We start from the raw sequence: 26,216 nt of genomic DNA on the forward strand, positions 1-26,216 counted from the left end.
TTTGTTTCATATGTTATTATACAACGTGAAGTGTAATACTACATTGTCATTGTCCGAGTGCATTAGAAATAATTTTCAAATGTATAAAATGTGAAAAATGGGCAATTTAGAAAAATATTATTATATTGGTGTTAGATAAATGTACAAAAGTTAAAATATAGGTAAGTTACAATAAGAAAATAAACAGAAAGAACTAAACTGATGTGGGTATGAATGAGGTAATGATCAAACAGATGCAAACCGATTTATCCCACTCCAACTCACTGACATTTATTGAATTTGTTTGTCTAGGACACAGAGCTGTTGGATTTGAGGGAAACCATCGATGCTCTGAAGGTCAGGAATGACGAAGCCCAGGCTGTCATACAAGGAGCCTTAAACACCCCAGATAACATGAGAGGTTTGGAGATGGACCACTTGATCTTTCTGTCTTCTTCTGTCTTCTCTGCACACCGTCTCTGCACATTTGCCTCTTTTAATGTCTGATGTTTTCTTGTTAACCAGACATGCAAATTCGACGTCAGAATTCATGTGAGAGCATCTCCAGTCTCAACAGCCTGACCAGTATGTCGAGTGTGGGCAGCTTGAAGGACCAAGATGCCAAGAAGAAGAAGAAAAAGAGCTGGGTAAGAACGCACGTTTCATACAGCATTATGGAGCATCTAGAACTGCAACGCAATCCTCAAGTACCCTCGATCTCTGCTCATTGACCTCCCTAAACTACTGATTGGCACCCTGTCTATGAATATTAAATTTGAACGGATGTAATTCAGTTAGAGTGGCAATCAGCAGACATGATGATCTCAGTTTAATCACCAACGTTTATAAATTGCAGTTCTCAAATTGTGTTTCTGCTCATTCAAACCATGCTTTGTTGTGTATGTTCTTCTTTAAAACATTAATTAATCATCATTACAATTTTGTACAACTTTACCAAGTAAACTGACCCAAAAGCTAGGTTCTTAATCTGCAAAAACGTGCTCTGACATTCTTTGATCTATTTGCAGAAAATGACTGGAAGCTTAAAGAAATAGTTTTTAATTTTGGGAAATACGCTTATATCTTCCCAAAAGTTGCTATCACTCTCATATTTGTCTGTTGAAATGAAGCCTCTTAGCTTAGCATAGCTTAGCATAAAGACTAGAAACAAGGGGAAACAGCTAGCCTGGCGCTGTCCTAGTGACCTCACAGTTATAACAATACACCAGAAAGTGTGTTGGTGAGCTTAAGAGGTGCTTAAGAGGTGCGACTTACTTATTGTAAGTTGCTTTGGATAAAAGCGTCTGCTAAATGACTGTAATGTAATGTAATGTAATGAGCTGATGGGCAGATTTTCTTTTATCCGGGCTAGCTGCTTCCCCCTTATGCTAAGCTAAACTAATATTTTACAGACAAACATGAGAGACTGGTAAACCACACCTTTTAATTTTTAGCATTTGTTATATTGATAACATTCCTAATAGTCTTTTTTCTTTACCTCTTTTATTAATTAATGCAGTAAGCCACTGAATATTGGTTTAATTGTCTGTCTCTCCCTCTTTCTCCCTCATCCTCTCCATCTGTGTAGCTGAGGAGCTCCTTCAACAAGGCATTCAGCATTAAGAAAGGCTCCAAAACATACTCAGACATTGAGGAAATTGCCACCCCCGACTCCTCAGCTCCCAACTCCCCAAAGATGCTCCATGAGGGGGCAGAAGAGGTAGAAAACCAGTCCTCATCCCTCAAAACATCGGCCTCTGCTACCTCTTCTGTGTAAGTACACAAAAGCCTTACTCCACCTCTTAGCTCAATAGTGAAATAGCCAGTCTAGACTTCACGGGGGCCTGGCCCTGATGAGTGCATTGTTGTCCTCCAGGATCATGGAGACTACTGAAGAGGGAGACGATGACGAAACGGCGGTATCGGACTTACGCTCAGAACTCTGGGTGAAGGAGAGAGAACTGACAGACATCCGACTGGAGGCCTTAAGCTCTGCACATCAGCTGGAGCAGCTCCGAGAAGCCATGAACAGCATGCAGGTTTGTTTTGCCTGCTTGTGCATATTCAGTAAAGTCAAACCTGAAGTATAAGTATAAATGATAACTTACATTTAAAAATGTTTACCTTCCTATGACCTAGTCAACGGTGGAGAACCTGAAGGCGGAGAATGACCATTTAAAAACCGGCTCCGGTCCCACCTCTTCCACCTCCCAGCCTTCAGGCCTGGCGTCTCTCCTGGGGCCCTCACTGAGACAGCCGATGAGCATGTCTCTCACCAAGTCCTTCAGTCTCAGTCTGAATGATTGTAAAGATCCAGGTAAGAGACATATTTGGAATTCCACCTATTTTCAGTTCACGCACATGCACAGTATACATACAACTTATATTTCTATACTCTTTTCATCCATTTTTTTCCTTCAATCTTTTCAGACGTGTCTTCAGTTGACACGTTAAGTGTGTCTTCCCAGCGGGATGAGGAATGTGCACGCGTGCTTGTCCGCATTGGAGATCAAGTAGAGGTAAACACAGAACACCATTTAATAGACACAATGTCCAATAATGTCGACAGCATTAAATCGAGCAGCTGGGAGATTGTGCACTCATTCCCTCTCTCTGTCTTTGTAGGACAGTAAACAGCAGCAGGAGTTCTACCTTGGCTCAGTGCTGGTCAGTGCGAGCACTAGCTGGTCCAGTCTCGACTCTATGATATCTAAGACTTTCAAGGTAAGTCTCACTGCGTAGACGTTAGTGGTTCTAACAAATAGTGTATAGCTGTGTTTTGATAGATCAGTCTTTACTTATTTTCTTTTCTTGTTTTTTCCAGGACTACCTAACTCAAGTGGACCCGACTGCCAGCCTGGGTCTGACCTGTGATTCGCTGCACATGTTCCAGCTGTGTCCGGGAGTGCAGAGGGTGATAGGAGGGGACAAACCTCAAGCCTCGCCTTATCGTTGTTTCAGCAGTGGTTCAGCTCAAATACTTGTCACTTTGAAAGGTTAGTGAGTGTCCTTGACTGATGTTAGAAACCATACTAGTAACTTAAAATTGTGTATAATCCACTTTCATTTGGATTGATTTCCTGTCTTCTCAGCAGCCACTGGTCTCTGGTTTATTTGAGTAGTTCAGCATTTAAACTGAATTTTTACAGAGTGCTTTTTGCCCTCATTTTACTTGTTGACATTTTTTTTAATCTCCCAGTTATGCAGTGTATTAAAGATGTTCTGTACGCTTCTGATATGAAAGTACACGCTATTTGTAGATAAAGGGTTAAAAAATGAAAAGTATCAGCATTTCCATGTTTTCCACCATGTTCACAAGTATTTAATAATAAATATTATGTAAATCCAATTGCTTCTCCGCTCTCTCTATCTTCCCTGTGTCTGCCTCTCTCTAGGTCTCAGAGAAAAATGTGTTGACTCACTGGTGTTTGAGACTCTGATTCCTAAGCCGATGATGCTGCACTACATCAGCTTGCTGCTGAAGCACAGGCGTTTGGTTCTGTCTGGGCCAAGCGGGACAGGAAAGACTTATCTGGCTCAGCGTCTGGCCCACTTCCTTCTCCAGCGCAGCCGGACTGAGTCGTCTGACGCCGACCATGAGACCTGTCTCCTGGGTCGCAGCGCTGCTGTCACTTTCAACATGCATCGTCAGTCCCAGAAGGTAGCACATGACGCTGGATTTTTGTCCGACCGTTGTCTTGAAGTCCTTTTTTCTATACAAATGGGGATCTCTGCAGAACATATGAATTCACCTGTCCTTTCTTTAACAGGAGTTGCAGTTGTATCTGTCCGATCTAGCAAATCAGATTGACAGAGAGAGTGGAGGAGAACTGCCGCTGGTTGTTATTATAGATGACATCAGTGACTCAGCAGCCATCACTGAGCTTGTTAATGGAGCACTCACATGCAAGTATCACAAATGGTGAGTCTCTTCAAAGAGTTACGGTATTTCACTAAATTTCACTTGAATATTTCATGAAAGTACATAATATCCCTTGTTGATGTTTCAGTCCTTACATCATTGGGACAACCAATCAGCCGGTGAAGATGTCATCTAACCACAGTCTACACCTTAGCTTCAGGTGAGTACAAAGAAAATGTTTACCTTGCCTCTTCTTATTCTGATACACAATTAAATACAAAATGAAGCTTTCATATAGAGTAAAAGTAACGTTTTTTGCATATGACAACAGGATGGTGATGTTCTCTAACAACGTGGAACCGGCTAACGGGTTCCTGCTGAGGTACCTGCACCGTAAAGCTGTGGAAGCCTACCAAGAGAAGGAGCAGGACTCCGCACGCCACCAGGCTCTTCTCCGAGTGTTGGACTGGATCCCTCAGCTCTGGTACCACCTCCACACTTTCCTGGAGAAACACGGCACTTCAGACTTCCTCATAGGTGAGCGACAGCTGACAGGGTTAAAGCAGAAAACAGGGAACGTGGGGGGATACATGGATTGGGAAAAAGAGATTGGTTAACAAGAAATTTTGCCTCCTTTCAGGTCCCTGCTTCTTCCTGTCATGCCCAGTATCAGTGGCAGAGTTCAGGCAGTGGTTCATTGACCTGTGGAACCACTCAATCATACCGTACCTGCAGGAGGGAGCCAAAGACGGCATTAAGGTGAGCACACAGATATCCTCCATAGTGTGACATTATTGCTACAAACTAATTTCGCCCTGGGGATGAATACAGTTTATCTATCTATTTATCTATCTATCTATCTATCTATCTATCTATCTATCTATCTATCTATCTATCTATCTATCTATCTATCTATCTATCTATCTATCTAACAACAACAACAACAAGACATTCATTCCATTACCTCTTCGTCTATATTCTTTCTCAGGTGCACGGGCAGAAGGCAGTATGGGAGGACCCAGTGGAGTGGGTGAGGGGGACTCTCCCATGGCCCAACGCACAGCAGGACCAGTCCAAGCTCTTTCACCTACCTCCCCCCAGCATAGGTCCACTCAATGAGGAGAAGAAGCCCCCCAAAGATACACCTCCACCCAGCACATTGGAGTCAGATCCACTGGTAAGAGTGAAGGTTTCTGTTGAGATGGATGCGTGGTAGGCATGCAGGTATGGTGTGTCAGATGTCAGTTAATCAGTCTATCAACAGAAAATTAATTGGGAAATAATTTGATAAGAGACCAAGAGGATATTTTTTTTCAAATACTCCACTGAGGTTTTGCACAGCTAAAATGAAATAAAAGTGACGCATTTCATTTTTTCTCGACATTAACACTCAACATGTGTCAAAATAATAATGCATCAGTTCTTATTTAGCAGCACTTAATGCAAGGCAGCCTTCGAACATCTGGCTGGGGACAGCAAATGAAAACTAGCCTCTCTGGCTAACTCTGGCTCACTTACAGTTTCACTGTTGTTTGGTGTGCATTGTCCCTGCAAAATAAATAAACAAATAGAAATAAATAGAAAACAGATGAACTGCAGCTGGGCTTGTTTGCATCCACAATCTTAATACTCTGCTAGGTTGAAAAATGTAATGCCCCTTGCAGTTATTTGCAACAGGTGTCATTAATACTCCACCAAACATTGACAGGTAACAGACACTCAAATGTGGTCATTTACCACTTCTCTTGTTGTTGGGGATCGTTGTTTGGACCACACAACAAATTTGAAGATGTCGCCTGGGCTCTAGAAAATGATGATGGGCAGTTCACTATTTTCTGACATTTCATTAGCCAAACAATCATCTCAATAATCATAGAAATGTGTTAAGATCCTTAGTTCAAGAAATAGTACATATATGCCAAGCTAAATCCAACCCTGTAAAACAGATAGATGGATAGATGGATAGACTTTATTTCAGACTCAGGGTCCAGAGAGACAAATACATAAAATTACATACACAAACAGTAGAAGTACATAGGCCTAGCAATGCCTTACAAAGAGACAGCTGTACCAATGTCGCCACAGCTGGGACTGGTAGCTAAGCCTTAAAACAAAACATGTCTGTTAATATTTCTCTCTGTCATTTCCTGCTACCCAGATGGCCATGCTGCTGAAGCTCCAGGAGTCGGCCAACTACATAGAGTCTCCAGAGCGGGAAGGGTGTCTGGATCCCACTCTGCAGGCTACACTTTGAGAATAACATCCGACTGTCAGTCAATCTATGGACTCTTTATTTGAGACTGACACAGCGGGTGCAGTCCCAGTGAGACTTCAAAGACTCAATAATTAATTTAACTGTGTGCTCAGTGAGCAGCAACAGAGCTAAATGTAAAGGATCTATGGGGAGAGTGATTATGGAGGAAGGGTTTGCTCTGCCCTGCTATCAGATAGACAATTAAACTGCTTTCATAAGAAGCTGTGATGATCGTGTCGGGGAAAGACGTCGACTTGTCTCTTCTCTGCCCTCAATTTGTTGAGTTGTTGTTAAATCTGCAAGTGCATGGTAACCGGAATAGTATGATGCAAAAATATTACCTATAATCCCATTGATCAAAGCCCATTGTTTTGTTTTGTTTTCTTCTTGGCTGCCACAAACTATTGGTGCTTCATTTCATAAAGAAATTAACCTCAGAAGTAACTCTGATTCCCTCAAAAGTAAGTTAATCACTTGATGACAGCCAAAAATGCACTTTATTTTCTACTTGTGGTAATTGGACTTTAGGAGGCTGTTGTCAGTGACTGTGTCTCTAGTGGGAATCATGCAGTTCATTAGTAATTCCTCTAGATGGCAGCATCTACTCCTGCCTCAGTGCTCTCCTGGTGTTCTGACTTATCAAAGGTGCTCAGAAGAGCATAACACACACTTTGTAACAGAGCTATGAAAATGGTCTTGAATGTTTTTCTTCTCTTCAGTTCAGCCATTGTGTCATTCATGACTTGAATATCAGAACAACAAAGCTGTAAGAGTAGCATGCATGGGTGAATAATGAATATGAATCGGTTTTAGGATCAGTCTGTAAAGAAAATGTCTTAATTGGTGGACTCAGTAGCCACAGAAACTGACATTGACCCTACTCAACATACTGTATTGTAATGTGCCCAGACGGCCTAACATTTCGGGCTATGCTTGCGTATATTCTGTATTTAGATATCGGTTTCAAAACCCCAACATTCTCTTGTGATAGATGAGGATACAGCTTTGAAAATCTTGATTTTGTAGAATTTTATACTGAGTCATCTTCAGCATCATCTGTATACAGCAGCTATCACCCATGTATACTGTACCTATGCCATTATCGACAGCAGCAGGAAACACTTCTGTCTTTGCTGTCTTAATCATTACTCATTCACTGAAGTGGAAAACATTGGTAAAAAAAAAAAACTGCCATTAAGTGATAATAATCTGTACAAAAAAAGCATTTCCTTCCTCGTTGCATTTGCTCCTTCCGCTTTGTTTTAAGAGTAACTGTAAAAGTAAGGGCTGGGGGATAAGAAAGGTTGAAATGTATTTTTAAGTGGCTTCCTCCTATTCCTTTCCTTCATTTGTTTGCACATAATATATGTAAGTGTACTAGATTACAGAGAGTATTTATTGCTCACACCTTGACTGTCCTTGTGATGAAGGAAGGAAGAAAGAAAGAAAAGACGTGTAAGAGGAGGAAACTTTTACCCTGAAGTACCTCAGACTGCCATATTCTGTCCAGATGTTCCTCTACTGTCCAAACAGGGTGCTGGTGTTAAGTAGAGACATGATGCCTAATAGTCTATCTGTGCCTGAAACACAATTGGCCTGAAGCTGCTTTCGAGCTGCTTTAATCTACCACACCTCGATTAGAGGAAACGTCATCACTTCCTCTTACCTACTCTGATGTCACTTTAATCATGTCATCACCTTGATACCCAGATTTAGGTGGAGAGTGGGTTATTATTTTTGACATTTGGCTGGTAGTCATGGCTGTTAGCTAAGATGTTGTGTTTGCCAGTTAACGCTGCAATAGACCACAATGCGTATCACGGCTGGGCTGCGATTTGACACCATTTTAAATGTAAGTGTGAAAGACTTGACATCTTTGAGGAGTTGCCTGAGAGTTGGAAGCAGTGTCAGAACAGATATTAGCATGGAGATGTAATGTAGATGCATGTATCCCTGCTGTGTTCCCATTGGACCTACCACACTTAACCTTACCACGGGAGGGATTTTTATTAACTGGATATCTTCCTCTTTTCACGTTGTTTTTATTAAGAGCAGACATTTGTTTTTATTATGCAAATATTTGTAAAGGTTTCTCTCTCTTTTGTACATGACATCACTATTGTAAACACTGTAAATAGTCAGTGCATCTGCGACAACAATCACTAAAACGTGTAGAGATCTAAGACGAGACATGGCCCCTGTATGCAGAAAACGGGCGTCCTTGGTGGTTTTATTGTCTTCCTGCAGTGGGAAGGCGCACTTGGCTTAAAAGGGGGCCTAATAATGGTTGTATGGCATGTCTCTATAAACACATCAAATCCCATTATGTCAAACATTGAGCAATGGACACAATAAAGTCATGCCATTCTTCACATCACTACCTGTCTTGGCTGTTTACATTCAGTTATCCATGAGGGGGTGCTACTACTCCTGTATATGATCATTTATTAGGCTCTATGAACGTTTTATTTGGATGTGGTGGTTTTTGTCATTACAAAATGTTATTTGGATTACTTGCATTACTTAAATGTTGATGTCATTGTTTGTACAAGTTGGAAAACTGTGTTAATTATCAAAACAAGCCCGGGTTGTCACAGGTACTCCAAACATGGATGAGGATGTGGCTGAAACAGGGAGGGGGGGTATTAAAGTCAGGGGATGGGTGGAGTTGTCTACACTACAGGACCCAGCAACCCCTCACGCTATATATATTACTTAACATCCCTCCTGGCTCTTTCATCCAGAGGACTGGCCGTCTGTCAGCACGATGCCAAGCCAACCTGCACCCATCAAGAAGTCCCCAGCCAAGAAGGCTGCAGAGAAGGCGCCTGAGCCCGCCCCGGAGCCTGAACCGGCCCCCGTAGAGGCTCCACCTGCGGATGCAGCACCTGTAGAAGCTGCTCCGGCTGAGGCAGCTCCCGCACCCGAGGGAGAAGCAGCCCCAGCAGAGGACACCCCCGCTGCTGAAGGAGGCACCCCAGGTACCCTGGGACTAAAGGCGCCTTGATAACCACGAACATGTCCCCCGGACATGACATGCAGTGCTAACTGTTAAGCTAAGTTTACTAATCTTAGCTGGATCATGGACAGGTTGGACTTCGAGTAATTACTTGATTTTAGGGACTGCTGCCAAAGTAAAATATCATACAGCACCGTGAGTCAGTAAGACATGATCGTAATATATAAAACATATGAGCACGAATATATGAACACGAAACTTGATTTTGGAAGCACTTTATTTTGCCAGTTTATTAGGTATACCAAGCTAAAACTAATTCAAATAAACAAAAGACTAAATATCAAACACCTGTCAGTAGGATACTTATTATCATAGTCGAAGATACTCTGGAAACAAACTTGATGAGTGCACAGTGCAAACACAGGGTGACTTTTCCTCAAAACAAATCTTTACCTTAGTCTCTGGTCTGATGACTCCAACACACTGCATGTGCAGCATCTGGCAACCTCATCACTCTTAAACCAAAACTGTTACTTGTTTGAAATGTAGCTTTAACATCCTCTGATGTCTTAAATCTCAAGGTATAGTATAAAGTGTGTGGACTCTTGATGCTGGTAAGCAGTGGTTATTTAGGCTTTGAAGCTATGAAAATAAGAACAATTTTGAAACTATAGAAGACTGGAACGTGTAGTACCCAGAAGTCATTATACTTTCAAAAACTTAGATGAGAGAAAAACACCAATAACTACATTAGTGAAAAGCATTTTATTCACCCTTTTCTCCTGGATCTACATATATTAAATCTGCATTTTGCAGGAACAGTTCTTGTGAGAAGCGGCACAAAATGCATGGGACTGGATGTAGTTGAGCAACTGGTATTGTGTTTGCCTGCCAACCTCAACATGTAACTCCTAACTTCAGCTGATGCCACAGCCACCGACTCGCCGTCTCCTGCTGAGTGTAAACACACAACACAAGCTGTAATGCATGATGTGTGTGTTTGTGCCCCACTGTGCACGACTCAGTGTGTGTGTGTGTGTGTGTGTGTTTTACTTGCTCATCATCCGTTGTGTTTACTGATATTTCCGTTTGTAAAGTTCATCTTGTGTAAATTTTCATCTTTGAGCTCTTTGTCTTCTGCTGTGTGCAAATGTTTTACAGCGTCTCCAACATATGTCAATTTTTGGGTTCATAAATCTGTTCTTGTCACTGTGAATATTGAAAGTTTTGTTCCACGGCGCCGTTCTGCTGCTTGCTTCAGTGTATCTTTATGAGTGTATCATGATCAAATTAGCTTGAAACTGATTGAATCCCAGCGTGAGTAATATCATAGTGTAAGTCACTAACTGGCTTTCCTAATGGCATTCTAACACTAGCTGCTCCCGCTGCTGAAGACGATGCTGCTGCTGCTGCTGCTGCTCCTGCTGCTGAAGACAATGCTGCTGCTGCTGCTCCCGCTGCTGAACACGATGCTGCTGCTGCTGCTCCCGCTGCTGAAGACAATGCTGCTGCTGCTGCTCCCGCTGCTGAAGACGATGCTGCTGCTGCTGCTGCTGCTGCTCCCGCTGCTGAAGACAATGCTGCTGCTGCTGCTCCCGCTGCTGAAGACGATGCTGCTGCTGCTGCTGCTGCTGCTCCCGCTGCTGAAGACAATGCTGCTGCTGCTGCTGCTGCTGCTGCTCCCACTGCTGAAGACGATGCTGCTGCTGCTCCTGCTGCAGATGCTCCCTCAGACGGTAAACATAAACCACCACAGAGACAAAAACATTACTGCTCAACCACAAAATACAAACAATGATGACTGATTTGTTGAATTCTTAACAGAACCTCTTGTTATCATTTCCAGTGAAATGATTGGGCAGGTTGGAATGTCACTTTACACAAAAGCTGCTCTGGATATTTTTATCTCTAAAACAATAACCTCCTGCTTGTTTGATTCTAGCTGCTCCAGCAGAAGCTGCTGTAGTTGAAGAGCCGCCAAAGGCCCCCACGCCCCCACCTCCTGCAGGTAACACCAGCATTTACACTCTGCTGCTAGCTTGGTCCTGCTACACTCAATCTAGGGTTATGACAAGGACAAAGTGAACACTTCCGTTTTAGTATCAAATCTTCACTTTTTATAAAGCTGGAAGTAGCAAATATTTATATTTTGGCTTTAATAACAACTAAAACCCTAATTTAGATATCAAAATAGTTACACATAATTTTCCGTCAATCAATTCATCGACTGATCTTTGCAGTTGTACATCAGGTGACGACTCATTATGGAAATGGTTGTGCAGAATTATAACACACATAATTTTACTGGAAACCATTCTGAATTATTGATAAATCGATTGTCCAAGATAATAATCTGCAACTATTTTAATAATAGGTTAGCAAAAATTAATTTGTTCCATCTTCTCAATTGTGTAGATTGTCTTATCAATTTTTGAGTTTTGGACAAAACAAGACATTTGAAAATGTCACCTTGGGTTTAAGGAAATTTGTAAAAAAATATCCCTAATAGATTACTCGTATTAATCGAGACAATAATCTGCAGATTAATTGATAATGAAAATAATCAGAAGCTTCAGTCTGACACACATGTTGTAGTATGAAGGCTATGTAGGCATTTTCAGTGTCATTTCGGCTTCTCTTACTGTCCACTGTCCACTTTACTAATCTGCTCTGTTTGAACCTCCTTCAGTCCCCACCAGCGCTCCTCTGGACTTATCTGTGGACGATGTGACCGACTCCAGCCTCACCATTAAATGGAACACGCCAGAGGCCATCGGAGACTCCGGCCTTGACGGATACATCATCGAGTACTGCAAGGATGGAAGTAAGTCTGTGTGTGCGTATGTATGTGAGGCTGCACCTGTCCCCAGAGTGTCAGAGGGCAGATGGACTCAAAGCTGTGTCCAGGCCGTATACGGCAGGAAGCATTTCACCGGCTGTCACTGTACTGTATCTCCTCACACCACTTTTAGAAGCGCTCGTTTGCTCAGATGACCGCATGCCTTCTGAGGTTTCATCATGGAGGCCAAAGTGTATGGTCAGGTTGTTTGTATACTTGTCGACAGGCGATAAACCATTTAACATGTCCCGTTAAAGGATGTTTTACACTTTCAAAAGGAAAAAAAGCGTTCAGGAGGAATGTGTGTGTAAAAAAATATGTTGCAGCCTTAACAAGCTAGTATGACATGTAAGTTGAAACTGCACTGAAACCTACACACTTTACTAACACAAAAACTGTGTTCCCCTGCAGCAACGGACTGGGTTGTTGCTCAAGAGGAGCTGACATCAACTAACTGCTACTGCATCAAGAATCTCACAGCCGGTGACCTGCTGCATGTACGCGTGGTGGCTGTAAACCGCGGTGGCCGCAGTGAACCTGGTACACTTGCTGAGCCTGTGCCCATCCGGGAGATTGGTGGTGAGTAGCAGCTAATGTTCCACAAACTGACCAATTATAAGGGGATGTCCAAACAGCCCAAGCAGCAATTGCAACCTATCTTCTATCTGTATGGCTGTACATTAGTGTAAAGGTGAGCAAAAGGGTGAAACATGTCCATTTCTCTGCAAAAGTGACTCCAAAATTCCTAAAGTCCAAACAAAATGTCTCTGCAAAAGAGTTTTTCACTGATGTAAGGGCAATTTATGAAATGTCTTGTCTCCAACCTCTTCATCAGGAGCTCGCTGGTAGTTGTACTGTGACTTATGACCTATCGGGAAAAATGCTCATGTTGTAAGCAGGGAGGAGGAGGTATTAACTGCCAGGCGGGTAAGACAGACTGCACAGATGTATGCACATAAATCCTACAGGTGCAGACAAGACCTTTCATTAGCTGTAAATCATCCTTAAACTTGTCCACACATCTTTAGTCCTTCAAATAAGAAGGTGAGGCACTCGCACAATTTGTACTTCACTTAATATTAGATTTTTGATTAAATTAACCTTGCTTTTTGCTGGTAGTGCCCTAAAGGACTAAAAGAGATGTAAAGCTAACAACAACCCGTTACACAAACATAAAGAAAAGATAAGTGAACATGGAAACCAATATGTATAATACCAATACACATATATACTTTTTTTTTTACGACAGGTTGCACAGGTTAATTGACAGTTACAATGTTTAACTGCCGAATCATTTGCAGTTGAAATACATATTTAGAACATAAAGTATCTGCTCTCCTAGTATTCAGGACCATATAGGTTCAAACATGGGTCCTGCACTGGTTAACTGTCTGGCACTTAAATGGCTTCTGCAGCAGCCGTCTTTGAGATGATTTAATGGAAGACTGAGTCAGGCAAAGGAAAACGTTTAGCTAATGAGCCATCTGGCAGCCATATTTTTTACTGACTTCAACCCTGTCAGTGTGACCTCACTGTCACTTTCTCACTTAAATTTATGGCGGTGGCTCTCTAGCTGTTCTAGACTCATGCAATAAATAAACACTATATTATAACATGTCTTCATTATGCCCACTTCAAATTCACTTCAAAGTCACGTTTATGTGATTAGAAATATTAGCCACTATTCCTCTGACACTGGTTTATGTTAGAAAGTGCAGCAAATGGTTTAGAAATGCCTTTAATTACCAAAGTGACACTACCAGCCTCTTCTTTGCTTCATTAAACTGACAATTGTTTCGTTACCAAAGCTGTGAATTTCCATCAGTGCTCACACCGAGTCACATTGACGTAGTGCAGATCTGAGCTGACATGTCCCAGTTATCCACTTTCAGAAGGGCAGCTTAATGTCTCTCAGTGTATTTCCTGGTCAGGCTTCAGACTGCAGCGAACAAACAGGAAACAAGTAAGTGGAGAAATGCAGTCATGCTACAAGGACTGCTGGTCAACTGAGGAGAGTGACACATGAGCCTAATTGATGGATTCTGGGTGGCTTGTTCAGGGGTAAATTCAGCTGTGTGTCAGTCACTGACCAATCACTCATCTACATACAAGCTTCTAATAAAGACACACTGTCCGGCATATGCTGAAAGCCCCCCACAAAGACACTTTATCCAGAGACAAAGACAGATTATAAATTGTTTGCAGGAGGACTTGCTGGCTGCTGGATTCTGTAATGCCAGCAACACTTCTGGGCATTGCTGGGAAGGGTACTGATTAGCACAGGGATTACTGTTTGAGCCAAATCTGGAGGCAGACCTGATCCTCATAGGGATGGTTGGTTCCAGGGTTCCATATCTCAGCCTCTGCAGCAATGATATGGTGACAAATGTAAGGACGAAGAGGATGAGACACATTGGGCAAGAAAGCTGGTTAGAAGCGGAGCAAAATTATGTACATAAGGTCGGTGGGGAGTTAAATGAGAGGACATTTTGAATGAAGAAGGAGAAACAGAGTCTGCTGCAAGGGGAGAGAGGTGACGGAGGGCAGCAGGTTTGATGTATCCTGTAAGCTCAAAGAGCTTTTCAGACATTTGCTGCTTATGCAGAAACTTGCAAGGTATGCTGTTCCTGATATTTAGCACTTGGCCATCCAACATAGAGGGTTAATTAAATGACTCAAGTCCCAACTGCGGTGCAATTTCATCCATATCATTTTATCCACAGCTCGAGCATACAAGCAGTTATCGCTATTGATTTGGGTGTGTTCAGTTTCCAATCTGTTGTACTTAATGGTTTCTACATGTGGTGTTTGACCACTCCAATTAGTTAAAAAAAAAGTGGTGACAACTTCCTGCTGCTTCTTTGTGCATTACAGGAGGGAACACATGTCGGCATTTATCCAAGTGTCTCATCACCAAAGCTATTTTAAGAGCTGTTGGATGCAGGGTCTTCCTGTTTGGCCTCTCTGCCCAGATACTGTACTTTTCCTCTTTCTTTAGCTAGATTTCCTATGAATGACTACTACTCATAATCATCAATAAGACTGACGTGGATTTATTTTTGACTTTGATAACCACACAGACGGTGGACTCTTAGTGGAGTGTTGTTTGTTGTTTGAAAGATGAATGGCAAATGTTTTGTTTGTTCAGTATTTTTACATGTGTATAGTATCTAATATTCTGTTCTTTATATGTGTTATTGTCTTTGTGTAAGTATGATAAATGAAAAAAACTGTAATCTTAATGTTAATAATATTTAATCTCACAAAGCAATGATTATTTTGATTCAGATTTTGATTATCGATGAATTGTTTAAAACGGTCATTTAGAATTTCTCAGAGCCCACAGTGATGTCTTCAGTAAGCTTTATTTGTCGGATCCAGAAAATATTTAATATATAATTATATGGCAAAGAAAAGCAGCAAATTGTCCCATTTTAAAAGCTGAAACCAGAGAATGTTTGGCATTTTTTCTTGAATGAAACAATAAATCGAATGTCGAAATAGTTGCAGATTAATTTTCTGTTGATAAATCAACTAATTCCCAGCTCCCACTAATACATTATAATCATCATCTTTTATAAAAGACTAATATAAAAGAAAACATTCATACGAAAGAGTTAAATATCAAAAGTATTAAAATAGAATTGTGTGATACGTTTGGATCGTTGGTCCGTCTGAACTAATTTGGGTGTTAATTTGAGCTCCTTCAGTCATGTTCTCTTGTCAGCTTGCTGCTGGCAGCTCTATTTAGGTCTTGTTGACCTGTCCTTTTGAGCATTCATAACACCACTTTGAAGACACAAACGGGAAGTTTGTGCACTGCTGGCTGGTAATGCTAGAAAACGTTGTCAAGTAGGGGATTTCTTCACAAAGGTGTCCAGGTTATGTCAATATAAAAAAATAGCCAAGATAGAAGATAAACATGGCTGACTTTAATTCTTGTTTTTCAGAGCGTCCCAAGATCCGCATTCCCCGCAATCTCAAATCCTGCTATGTCAAGCAAGTTGGAGATCAGATCAACCTGGTCATCCCCTTTCATGTAAGCTGCACGTATACTTGGTTTGTATAGTTCATGAATAACATGTGCAGTTGGCACAGACAACTTTACAGACATCACGCTTCACTTTTCATCTCTCTTTTTGCAACTCGTCAGGGAAAGCCCAAACCTGTGGTGTCCTGGCTTAAGGACGGTCAGCCTGTGGATGCAAGGGTCAACATCAGGAACAGTGACATGGACAGCATCATATTTATCCGCCACGCTCAGAGGGAGGACTCTGGTGTTTATGAGATTAGCATCAAAGTGGACAGCTTTGAGGACAAAGCCACCATCACCCTTCAAATTGTGGGTGAGTCGCACATGCTAAGCAACACACTTGGATCCACATGTGTGTGTGTGTGACAGGTGTGAATGTGGACTTATTTATCTTTCTGTTGAATCGGCTCAGCTGGTTATGCAGCTGGCTTGTTGACTTGTAGGTTCTGAGGCTCGTGACTTGCCCCAGCAGAAATTCTAATCACTAGCCAACATGCATCACACCTCTAACAATGATGACCGTTGACCCTGCTGTCAGCTGCTACTGTTAAAATGTGTGGCCTCACGTTAGAGGCATTACCATACAAAGCTCACTTTTGATCCTGGGAGCAGACACCTTTTTATGCCGTGAGGAAAACACTGGTCATGCTTTTAATCCTTTATAAATACTTACAGTAATGTGTCTCCTCAGACCGGCCCGGCAGTCCTGCCAATGTGAAGCTGTTGGACACCTGGGGCTTCAACGCTGCTCTTGAATGGACCCCTCCCAAGGATAATGGCAACACAGAGATCACTGGATACACCATCCAGAAGGCCGACAGGAAGACCGGGGTATAGCAGATGTATATCACATTGTCAGGCTGTGTGAAGTTGCAGACCAGATTCACACTTAACGCAAGAGATTAACGAGAGTCCCACCATAGATACCTATGGTGTATGTTTTGCTGTATAGTTGTGTCATGCTTTGATTATATTCCCCATTGTAACTGTTAATTCTTTCATTCCCTGAATGCATTCGCCTCATTTACATCATTTCATTCGCTGTGATAGAGTGCAGGAGTAATTTGCAGTGTTTTTAAACTTGCTTTATGTTGTATTCACTCTGAACAACATCTACTGACATCTGAAAATTGGAAACACAAGTACTACATGCTGACCAATTAGAGGTCTTGCAGTTTCCACGTGGGATCTCATGTCTCTCATGTCAGCTATGCCATAGCTTCTGAGCCAATTTTGAATATTTTATTTGTTTATTAGTGATGTCACTTCATTGACTGGGTTTTCATCTCACAGAATACTGGGAATAATTACAGTTACATACAAACTTTGAGTTTAGACTTTGGCATGGATCTTCTTTGATCTAAACGCTGTATTTGAACATCAAACTCTCCCCACCCCCTTTTTTCCCAGTTACAATATAGATAGAATGGTCTCTAATCAGAAGGTCTGGATCAGATTGCCATGTCTCTTTTTTCCTGGGATTTACTTAAGAGTCTATAAAAATACCAATACGTCTTTTTAAGGTTGTGACTCATGGTTCTGGAGGTGAACTGGCAGAGATGTAAGTGGATACCGCTGCCAGGGAACATTCAAATATTTAACAACTACCAGAACAGAACCTACAAGGCTAGATTTGTAGGCGAGGACATACATATTACTCACACTCCATCGCTTTCTACAGTGTAGTTTTCTATCCGTCTGTTGTGTCTCCACCGACAGGAATGGTTCTCGGTGCTGGAGCACTACCACAGGCTCACTGTCACCATCACAGATCTCATCATGGGCAACTCGTACTCCTTCAGAGTGTTCGCTGAGAACCAAGTGGGCATCAGTGAGATGAGCACTGTCACCAAGGGGGTGGCCACCATCCAGAAGACAGGTGATCTTGTTGATTAATTCCTTAATTCTTCTAAGGTCAATGTGTTTATTATAATGGAGCGTTTATTGGCAGTGCTGCTCTACAAGTGTGTACTACATATACTTTAATGAGCTGCATGAAGCGTATGAGAGTCTTGAATGTGTGTTTGTGTGTGTTTATAAAGCTAGGACTTGAGGAGTGGAAATGGCTTTGGCGCTGCTTCAATCTTAAGTGGGTAGCTCTCTTGGCTAGCGCTCAGCTACTGAAATAATTTTAAAGAGGCTCTGACAGCATTAAGACAGCTGGCAGGGCAAATGTTGCTCATCGTGTGTGTGTGTGTGTGCGTGCACATGTTCGTGTGTGTTTATACAGTATTTACCTGTGCCTACCTCCCTGCATTTGGTGATGTGTAGATTCATTTCTGTAACTCTCCCGTTTAGTCACTTCACACTGTAATTGGCCAGTGAAAGAGTAAGCTGGGTTTGACCTTCTCGCTCTGTCCCTTTTCATTCTTGACATAACTACTCTGTTGTCACTTCTCATGTGAACAACCAAATGAAAGCTTCCTAGGAGAGACTGAATGAAAATGTGTGCCGTTGTCCCCGTATTTAAATGTCTCCCACTTCTCTATGAAGGCTGGCCTCACTCCTTCAAGTGTGAACATTGAATGAAAGATTACTGGCCAGATATAGTGATGTCAGAATTGTGAATGAAAGGGATTTTGACAGCGTGGGAAGTGACGGAGTAGATTCTAGTGAGAAAATAGAAAGAATTCCCAACAGCAGAAAGAAAGTGAGGGAGAAAGTGAAAGATCTTTTTCCGTGAGCTTTCACCAAAGCTTTGAGCATTTTAGTTAAAGCAATACTGTCACTGGTAGCCACAGTGGACGCAGTGCAGGAAAAGTTACATACTTTCAGACACAATTAACTGTCCTGTGCTGTCAATATTTTTCTATCCTTTGAATACGTACAGACACGTATTGTAAGAAGAAGAAGACGTTCTTGATGAGATCTTGTTCCATGTGTCCACAGGTATTGTCTACAAGCCTCCTGAGTACCCGGAGCGTGACTTCAGCGAGGCACCCAGGTTCACAACACCCCTCACTGACCGCGCTGCCACTGTGGGATACACCACCAAGCTGCTGTGCTCTGTCCGTGGATGCCCCAAGGTCAGACACTCTTAAGTATACACTTTATATAATAATGATAATAAAAAAATATATATAACTATACAACTGTTCATATACACACTGCACTTAGCATAGAAGCCCATGGATCATTATATAGTTTCATGTGTCATGCCCATCACCCTGTTTTCAGGTGAATGTGCATTTTATGCTCATGTTTTCACCTCCTATAATGTTATTGGTGTATTGTGTCCAGGATCACAATAGTGTTCCTATTATGCCTACCTTTTGTTTTGCCTAGGGACCCTTGATAAATAATTTCCGGGTTTAATACACTGCTTCAAATGAGGTATTAATGTCACTGCTATAAACATCTGCTGTTGAAGTGGGGCAGGGCTTGCACTGGAATGTCTATGTTAAGTTTCAGTATGTCTCTCACTGTGCTTGTCGACTGCTGCTCTGGTTAAACATATCTTTACAGTTGTCTGGCTGTAGCAGACGGCTTAGGTGGAAGGCCGTGGTGGAAATGCAGCTGATTATGTGTCCTAGCTGTCCTTGACTACTCAGCGAGGACAGCAGTGGTTGAACGCTCTGCACATGCCAGTGTATTGGAGACAAATCAAACAGGAACTAATGTAGGACTCAAGTGAAGAGGGACTGGTACCAGTAGATATCTGGCAATTCCCAGAACAATTCCTCTATCTCTTGCTTTTTTTTGATCTCTTTCTCTCTACATAGCTCTTATAAATTAAATTATTTCACACTGGGCTTTTGTGTTGGAGCATGTGTGTATTTATGGGTTCTGGCTCAGAGTCCAGAGTCATTGAGGACTGCTGAGTGAGGTCCAGCAGAAAAGCCTTTAGTGTGATAAGTTGTCTTGCTGTCTCTGATAAAGAGCTGTCACATACAGTGGCAGAGACTACATGGGTAGCTGTTAGAGAGAATAGCGAGATAAGCAGGGAAGGCAAAGAAGAGACAATGATAAGAAGTATAGTCTGCTGTCCTGTCATGGCTAAGTGGAGATGAGGCTTTAACACAGAAGGTGCTATTTTTGCCAGCAGCAAAGTTATCGGTGTGACTGAGTATCCCTGTAAGATAGTTAGAGAGAAAGAAAGATTAAATAATAAGAGCAGAAGAGACGAGTGGATGGGTTGTCTTAACTGCTGGCTGTCAATAAAACAAGACTAAGTGCTCTATTTCCGTCCTGGTGCAGACAGCAGTGTCACACCTGGTATTTTCATTAGGCTTCATCCTCTGGGGACCATGAAGAGTTGTTACCAAAGGGTTGTTAAGATGTTTCAGTCTGAACCATCGTGGTGGACAGACGCAACTGACCAACATTACCATCCATAGAAAAGTAACGCTAGCTGGGCTAAAAATGCATTATATCAAAATCGTTTTTCTATAAATCATCAGTTCACCTTTGCAGACTGATTCCTGATTTCATGCATTGATGCACCGATCCAAACTATGATGTCATTTGATCATATATTGTGATACACCACACTGTTCCACCTGTTCAAAACCTGCAGGTCTACCAAGATAAACAGCACTAGCAGCATAACCATTTGTTTGCATTGTTGCTTTTCAACTACATCATAAGCATCAGCAGCATGTCCCCGCTGCCAAAGGCTTAAATAAATATACAGTATGTGGTCTACTGCCCAGGATTTAAAAGGTGTCCGTCACTGTCATCATCCACAACCTCATCCATCTGAGAGGGCAATGGAGATGGGGAAGATTTAATAGATTACATTAGTTTACACTTAACAGTGTTTGCCCAGCTTAGGTAACCAAGTTAAAGTTAAAGTTTCAAATCCTTTTAGATGTTAAACCCTGCACCTACACATCCTTGTGCTTACATTAACACATCAAACATGCAAAATAATTTTACAGAAGTCAGTTCAATTATTATTAATCTGTGGATCTAAAAACAGTTTCTTGTTGTTATTTCATCAGAGAATAACCCACATACAACATGTTTGACCTTCTTTACCATCTATGGTCAAATGCCAGTTCACAAACTTTTTAAAATAGAAGAAAGATCTATTTAGAAAACTTGACGAAAGCAGCAACACAGAACTAAGTATGTTTCATACATCGCTGAGGAAGGGTTGTTCAAACCCTTCTGAAATGTCTCAGCTGAGCTGAAATCCAATAACCAGAGTCACCTTCAAGAAGCCGGACCATGGGGAAATCAATGCAGGGAGAGTGTCACTGAAGCCCAGAGCAGCACATACCTGAGGAGACTTGTATTACTTCCATTCTACCCAACTGTCACACTCAGCATAGACTGTCTGAGTTTACAGGAGGACAAGTAATTTGGATGTCCAATACGAACCAGGAAAGACTGAAAGTCAATGTTGAAATCAGAGCTTTCAAAATTCATGTTTTTTTTGTTTTGTAAATTTCTGAAGTTAATACTTAAATGATATACTTGATAAAAATTCTCATGAAATGTACCATGTCATATTTTACACCTTTGCACTGGAAAGTGACCCGGAAAATCAAAAGTTCACTCTATATCACTGCTGATGTTTTTAAAATCAGCACAGCTGCCAATATTGATTTTGGAGTGTCACTTCGACAAAACAGGGAAGGTATATTTGAGGTATACTGTTGTTTATAAATGTCTCCCCTCGTCCTCTCAGCCTAAGATCGAGTGGTTGAAGAATCAAGTGATCATTGGAAATGACCCCAAGTTCCGTCAGAACTCTACCCAGGGCATTTGCTCCCTCGAGATCCGTAAACCCTGCTGCTTCGATGGCGGTGTGTACACCTGCAGAGCCAAGAACCAGCAGGGAGAGGCCGTGGTCTCCTGCAAGCTGGAGGTCAAACGTACGTATCTGAAGGCAAATGGAGGATACAGTTTTGTGCTAAATATGAATCTAAAACTAGCAGCTCGTTAGCTTTGCATGAAGATAGGAGGCACGTTCAAAGTTCACTAATTGACAAGTTGATTTTTGAAAGATTCTGTTTACTTTGGACAGAGTCAGGTGGATTGTTTCCCACTGTTTACAGTCTTTATGCTAAGCTAAGCTAAATAGCTGTTGACTGTTGCTTGATATTTACCTTACAGACAGGAAAGTGGAGTGGTATTGATTTTGTCATGAACTCTTATCATGAAAACAAATAAGCTGCTTCACCAAAATGTTAAACTACCATTTACATTTGGGACATTTAGAGAACGTGTTATTGGTCCCTGTTGATGATTCCAGCTTCCATGTCTACACATTTTAACTAATAATGTTCCATTAAAACAACATATTTAAACTGTATACTCCTCTCCTGACAGAGGTTATTATTCCAGAGGCTGACAAGGAGAAGGGCAAATAAACCAACTCCAGAGGTAAGAAACAGAGAGACATATCCACTGCAGTGCAAGACAGCCTGAGATTGTTCAACATGTGGGAGCACATTTCATTGCTATATATCTTTCTCCATTGTCTAATAAACAAAAAATCCTTTAGTGTGTTGCTACTAAGACTAACACTGTTTATTACTGCTTTAACGCGTGTATGAAATACTGATACAGTTGTTTGAGTGTTCTTAAACTCATAGCATCAAATTAAAACCAATAACAGCTCATTTGTCCTTCTCTCTTGCCCTCCTCTTGCCTTGTCATCTGTGCAGCCCACTCCTGCTCCCTCCTCATCCCTGCTTTTGGATGTGGTAATGTGGCAAAGATTAATGTCAGTCAAATAGAAATACCAAATTTGCTGTTTTTACAGCGTTAACGTTTCTATTTATACCCTTACTATTAGGCAGACGCATTTGGGTTTGGGTATTGGCACTTTCATATAAGCTTTTCGAATGCCCAAGTGGTGTAGCCTTTCACGGAGAGCCAGGATTTAATCACAGTGTAATTTCAACTGCTGACAAGAGAAGCCTCATTAAACATTTAAAAAAAAAATGAGTGAAGTGACGAGAGAAGGTGGCAAGATTTAGAAAAGAAGGGACAAAGAGATGGAGACATTTAAGCTGGGAAGAATGATTAGAGAGATTAATATGTTGTTGGTAAAGGGATGTACAGAATAGTTAAAGGTTGTAAAAGATTTAGAGTGAATGATAATGGTTTTATCTTACTGTGAAAGACGTACCACTGCTTCTTTTTACGGCACAGTGAAACACAATCCCTTTCATCCCTGCTGTGCATTCAAAATATTTGAGCAAGGGGCCAATTCGATTATTTAATACCTTCTTAGCATAAATTGCTCTTGACTAGAATCTATGTTGTCCTTCGCTGCATTAAAACAATAGGCAGTTAGCTCTGTCAGCATGTTCGCTATAGTTTGTACTGTTAACGCTATTAACACCGTAACCGTTAGTATGTCGAGAGCTGTTAAGAGGCAATAGAAATGTTCCCAATCTTGTATTATGCACCTTTTAAAGAATGTAAACATGTTGTAAACAAGTATGAACCTGAATATGAACATATGCCCCCTTTAAGATTTTGCTCTCAGGTGTACTCTTAGAAAATTATTGTGGTGTCATTTTGTACTTAAAGGAATCCTTCACCAATTACTCACCCTGTTACCTCGAACTCTTAAAGAAAACTCTTGTTTTTTCTCACAGGGCCCACATTCATGATTTTATATTTTTTGTATTCTTAAATTCTTGAAGGTGAAGGAAGAATAACAAAATATAAAATCATGAATGTGGGCTCTGTCTAACAACACCAAAGCTATATTAAAACATTTGTTTACAAACTCACACAATTCGCGCAGTATAATCCAAGTCTCATTTATCCAGTTGTATGCTCAGTACTTCCAGAACACATACATCTTTGCTTAAACCTTACTATTTGAAAGACTCACACGGACGAGTAGCTCGCCTGCTCAGTGTGAGACTGTTATATTTTATAGTAAGATTTTAGCAAATTTGGGAAATACTGAGCATACAACTGGATTAATGAGACTTTGATTATTCTGCACGAGCTGTGTGAGAATTTGTGTGTGTATATATATATATATATATATATATATATATATATATATATACATATATATGTATTTTGTATACAAAGTTTTTTTCAAGAATTCAAGGTAACACAGGGTGTGTAATTGATATACAAATGGTAATTTTGTGAGCGAAGCCTTGAACCTTGAATATAGGGCCTACATTTGTCATCGTAGTTGTTTGACTTACAGCAACTAAACAGGATACAGTTGATATGTTGATATGCTACACGCACATAACAAAGCTGACCTTCAGTACGGTCAGGGACAAGTGTGTGTTCACACTATACAGCAAATGGGGTCACATGCCTGCCTGACCAACCCCCCCCCCCCCCCCCCCCGTGTGGCTCATGTGATCCCATCTTAATGCATCTTCAATGTACTCAGATGCATTCACACCTGTATTTACAGCTGTCCACTTGTGATCACATTACTAAAGATGCATTTTCATGCCAAGTGTAAACTGCGCCGTATAGATGACATAATCATGCTTGTGAATTTTTGGATGCTGTCCCATAAGGCACAGTGATGTCAATGCGGCACTTCACAGCTTCTGAAAGTTACTCCAGATGATTTGACACTAAGCCAAACTCCTGACATTACCACAAGTCAACAGCCAGAGTGGAGGGCTTTGAGAAGAAGAGAGAATTGGCTAAGGGGGCAGAAACCGAGCCAGATACTCTTTGATGGAAAATACACAGTGGATCTCTCTCTCTCACACACACATAAAAAAAACTCAAACAAATCCACACACTCTCACTTCCTGGCTGAAGTGATTCTCAACACCACATGACCTCATTTAACTCTCTTCTCGCTTTAATTATCTTTCCACCAGTGAGAAATCCAGGTCTAATGTTTTAAGGTAAGTTTGCGTGTGTGTGGTTGTCGGGTTTTACCCGTCTTGTGGGGACAAACATGTGTTTACACATTGTGCGGACTCACGTTCCTTATGGGAACAAAATGTAGGTCCCCAAAACATAAGTCATTACATTTTAGGGTGAAAACTTGGTTTGAGGTTAGTTTAAGTTTAGGTTAGGGTGAAGGTTAGGCTGGTAGCCGTTGTGTTAATTCTCCAGGAAATGAATGTAAGTCAATGAAATGTCCCCAAAAATCATGAAAACGCAACAGTGTGTGTGTGCATATAATTAATCCTCCCAATCCTTTCTGTGTGTCTCTCCTATCTTGTGCAGAGTGTTTGAAGAGGTGAGAGTCTGTGCAGCAGTGTGTACATAATGAAGAAAGGGAAAGAACAACAAACCAACATCCCCATTTCTATTTCCATCCCGACTCACCCACTCCTCCCAGTATGCAGGGAAGACCCACGCCTCCCAACCCATCCCAGTCTGTTACATGTTGTATGTTATTTAAGTTGGTGACATGTATGTAAGGCTATATTTACAATGTTTTCTTTCTGCCTGTGTCCATATGCTGTTTGTTACAGTATATATATGTACTACTCAATAAAACAGTGAAGCCTTGGACATGCTATTGCAATGACTGTATGAATGTTTAATAAAAAATAGTATTTTATTACATATTATGTGGATTTTTACACACATTTTAAACATTGCTACACATAGTTTTAGGATAGATACATTTTTTAGGTTAGATTTAGATGCAAGTTTTTGTCATTATAGAATACAAGCAGACTGATCTGCAGTGCTCTGCTCTGGCTTATAGGAGATTGCAAGTTGTCATTATGATTAAGGAGTTGGTGTGTCCAAATTACAAACAAATGTTATTCAGACAGGCAGATAGTTTTGGATTCATCATTAAGATATCCGTCTCTTAGATAGTTGGGAGTGGATTTTTTGTTTGTTTTGCTCAAATCATTGACAAATAACATAAGAAAATCAACAGAAACATAAGTGTCATTTTATCAAAGAAATAACACAGGTGGTAGAATGTGTTAGATATCTCTAAACCTCTGTACATATTATACCAAAACTATCCGCATGACTAAATACCACCAGTGTTCCGTGGTGTTTGTGCAATTTGGTTCAACGTATCCTTTAAATGAATACTCATCACCACCCTTGGGCTTGAAAGGTGGCTCTTAAAAGTTTCTAGCTTGCTCTTTCACAATAGATGGCAGCTACACTCAGCTTTGATTCTTCTGTATAAATCCCTTATTCTGTCCATGTTGCTGTTGATGCCAGTCCAACATGGTGTGTCCTTACCTGGCAGTTTACCACCCATGGATTTGTCCCACGGCTTTCAGAGACACTGTATGCAGGGTGACCTGGCTCAGAGGCGTGACCATAGATAATCAGATTTCCTGTGTTATACTGACACCTTATGGTGAGTACTGTGAGACAAAACCAGTGCCAGAGAAGCAGAGAGGCGTT

The 26,216-nt window shown here is 41.2% G+C and overlaps 2 protein-coding genes across 5 annotated transcripts in view; both read left to right on the top strand.

Moving 5' to 3' along the window:
* The window catches only part of LOC137889792 (neuron navigator 1-like), an 80,281-nt gene extending 71,809 nt beyond the window's left edge, over window positions 1-8,472 (top strand). For all 3 annotated transcript variants that reach the window (XM_068733833.1, XM_068733834.1, XM_068733835.1), the window contains 15 exons: window positions 292-400; window positions 505-626; window positions 1,568-1,752; window positions 1,856-2,018; window positions 2,119-2,296; window positions 2,410-2,498; window positions 2,605-2,703; window positions 2,804-2,975; window positions 3,375-3,640; window positions 3,750-3,901; window positions 3,990-4,061; window positions 4,173-4,378; window positions 4,482-4,600; window positions 4,830-5,018; window positions 6,000-8,472. In XM_068733833.1, coding sequence (XP_068589934.1) covers window positions 292-400; window positions 505-626; window positions 1,568-1,752; window positions 1,856-2,018; window positions 2,119-2,296; window positions 2,410-2,498; window positions 2,605-2,703; window positions 2,804-2,975; window positions 3,375-3,640; window positions 3,750-3,901; window positions 3,990-4,061; window positions 4,173-4,378; window positions 4,482-4,600; window positions 4,830-5,018; window positions 6,000-6,095 — 2,217 coding nt within the window. In that variant the 3' untranslated portion in view covers window positions 6,096-8,472. The remainder of the gene's footprint in view (window positions 1-291; window positions 401-504; window positions 627-1,567; window positions 1,753-1,855; window positions 2,019-2,118; window positions 2,297-2,409; window positions 2,499-2,604; window positions 2,704-2,803; window positions 2,976-3,374; window positions 3,641-3,749; window positions 3,902-3,989; window positions 4,062-4,172; window positions 4,379-4,481; window positions 4,601-4,829; window positions 5,019-5,999) is intronic.
* Window positions 8,473-8,856: 384 nt separating this feature from the next.
* mybpha (myosin binding protein Ha) lies at window positions 8,857-25,349 on the top strand. Of its 2 annotated transcripts, XM_068733837.1 has the most exons (13): window positions 8,857-9,076; window positions 10,629-10,790; window positions 10,997-11,062; window positions 11,744-11,878; window positions 12,305-12,472; window positions 15,844-15,932; window positions 16,047-16,239; window positions 16,618-16,757; window positions 17,646-17,805; window positions 18,816-18,952; window positions 21,562-21,748; window positions 22,206-22,259; window positions 25,059-25,349. In XM_068733837.1, exons 1-12 carry the CDS (start codon window positions 8,863-8,865, stop codon window positions 22,244-22,246), a joined length of 1,692 nt encoding a protein of 563 aa, XP_068589938.1. In that variant the 5' UTR covers window positions 8,857-8,862; the 3' UTR covers window positions 22,247-22,259; window positions 25,059-25,349. The 2 variants fall into 2 exon arrangements, with proteins under 2 accessions (XP_068589938.1, XP_068589937.1); XM_068733836.1 differs by lacking the exon at window positions 10,629-10,790.
* The last annotated feature ends 867 nt before the right edge of the window (window positions 25,350-26,216 follow it).

This window comes from Cebidichthys violaceus, unplaced genomic scaffold (genome assembly GCF_023349555.1).
Source record: "Cebidichthys violaceus isolate CVI_PGR_0920_01 unplaced genomic scaffold, fCebVio1.0.p SCAF_6, whole genome shotgun sequence".
Taxonomy (NCBI): domain Eukaryota; kingdom Metazoa; phylum Chordata; class Actinopteri; order Perciformes; family Stichaeidae; genus Cebidichthys; species Cebidichthys violaceus.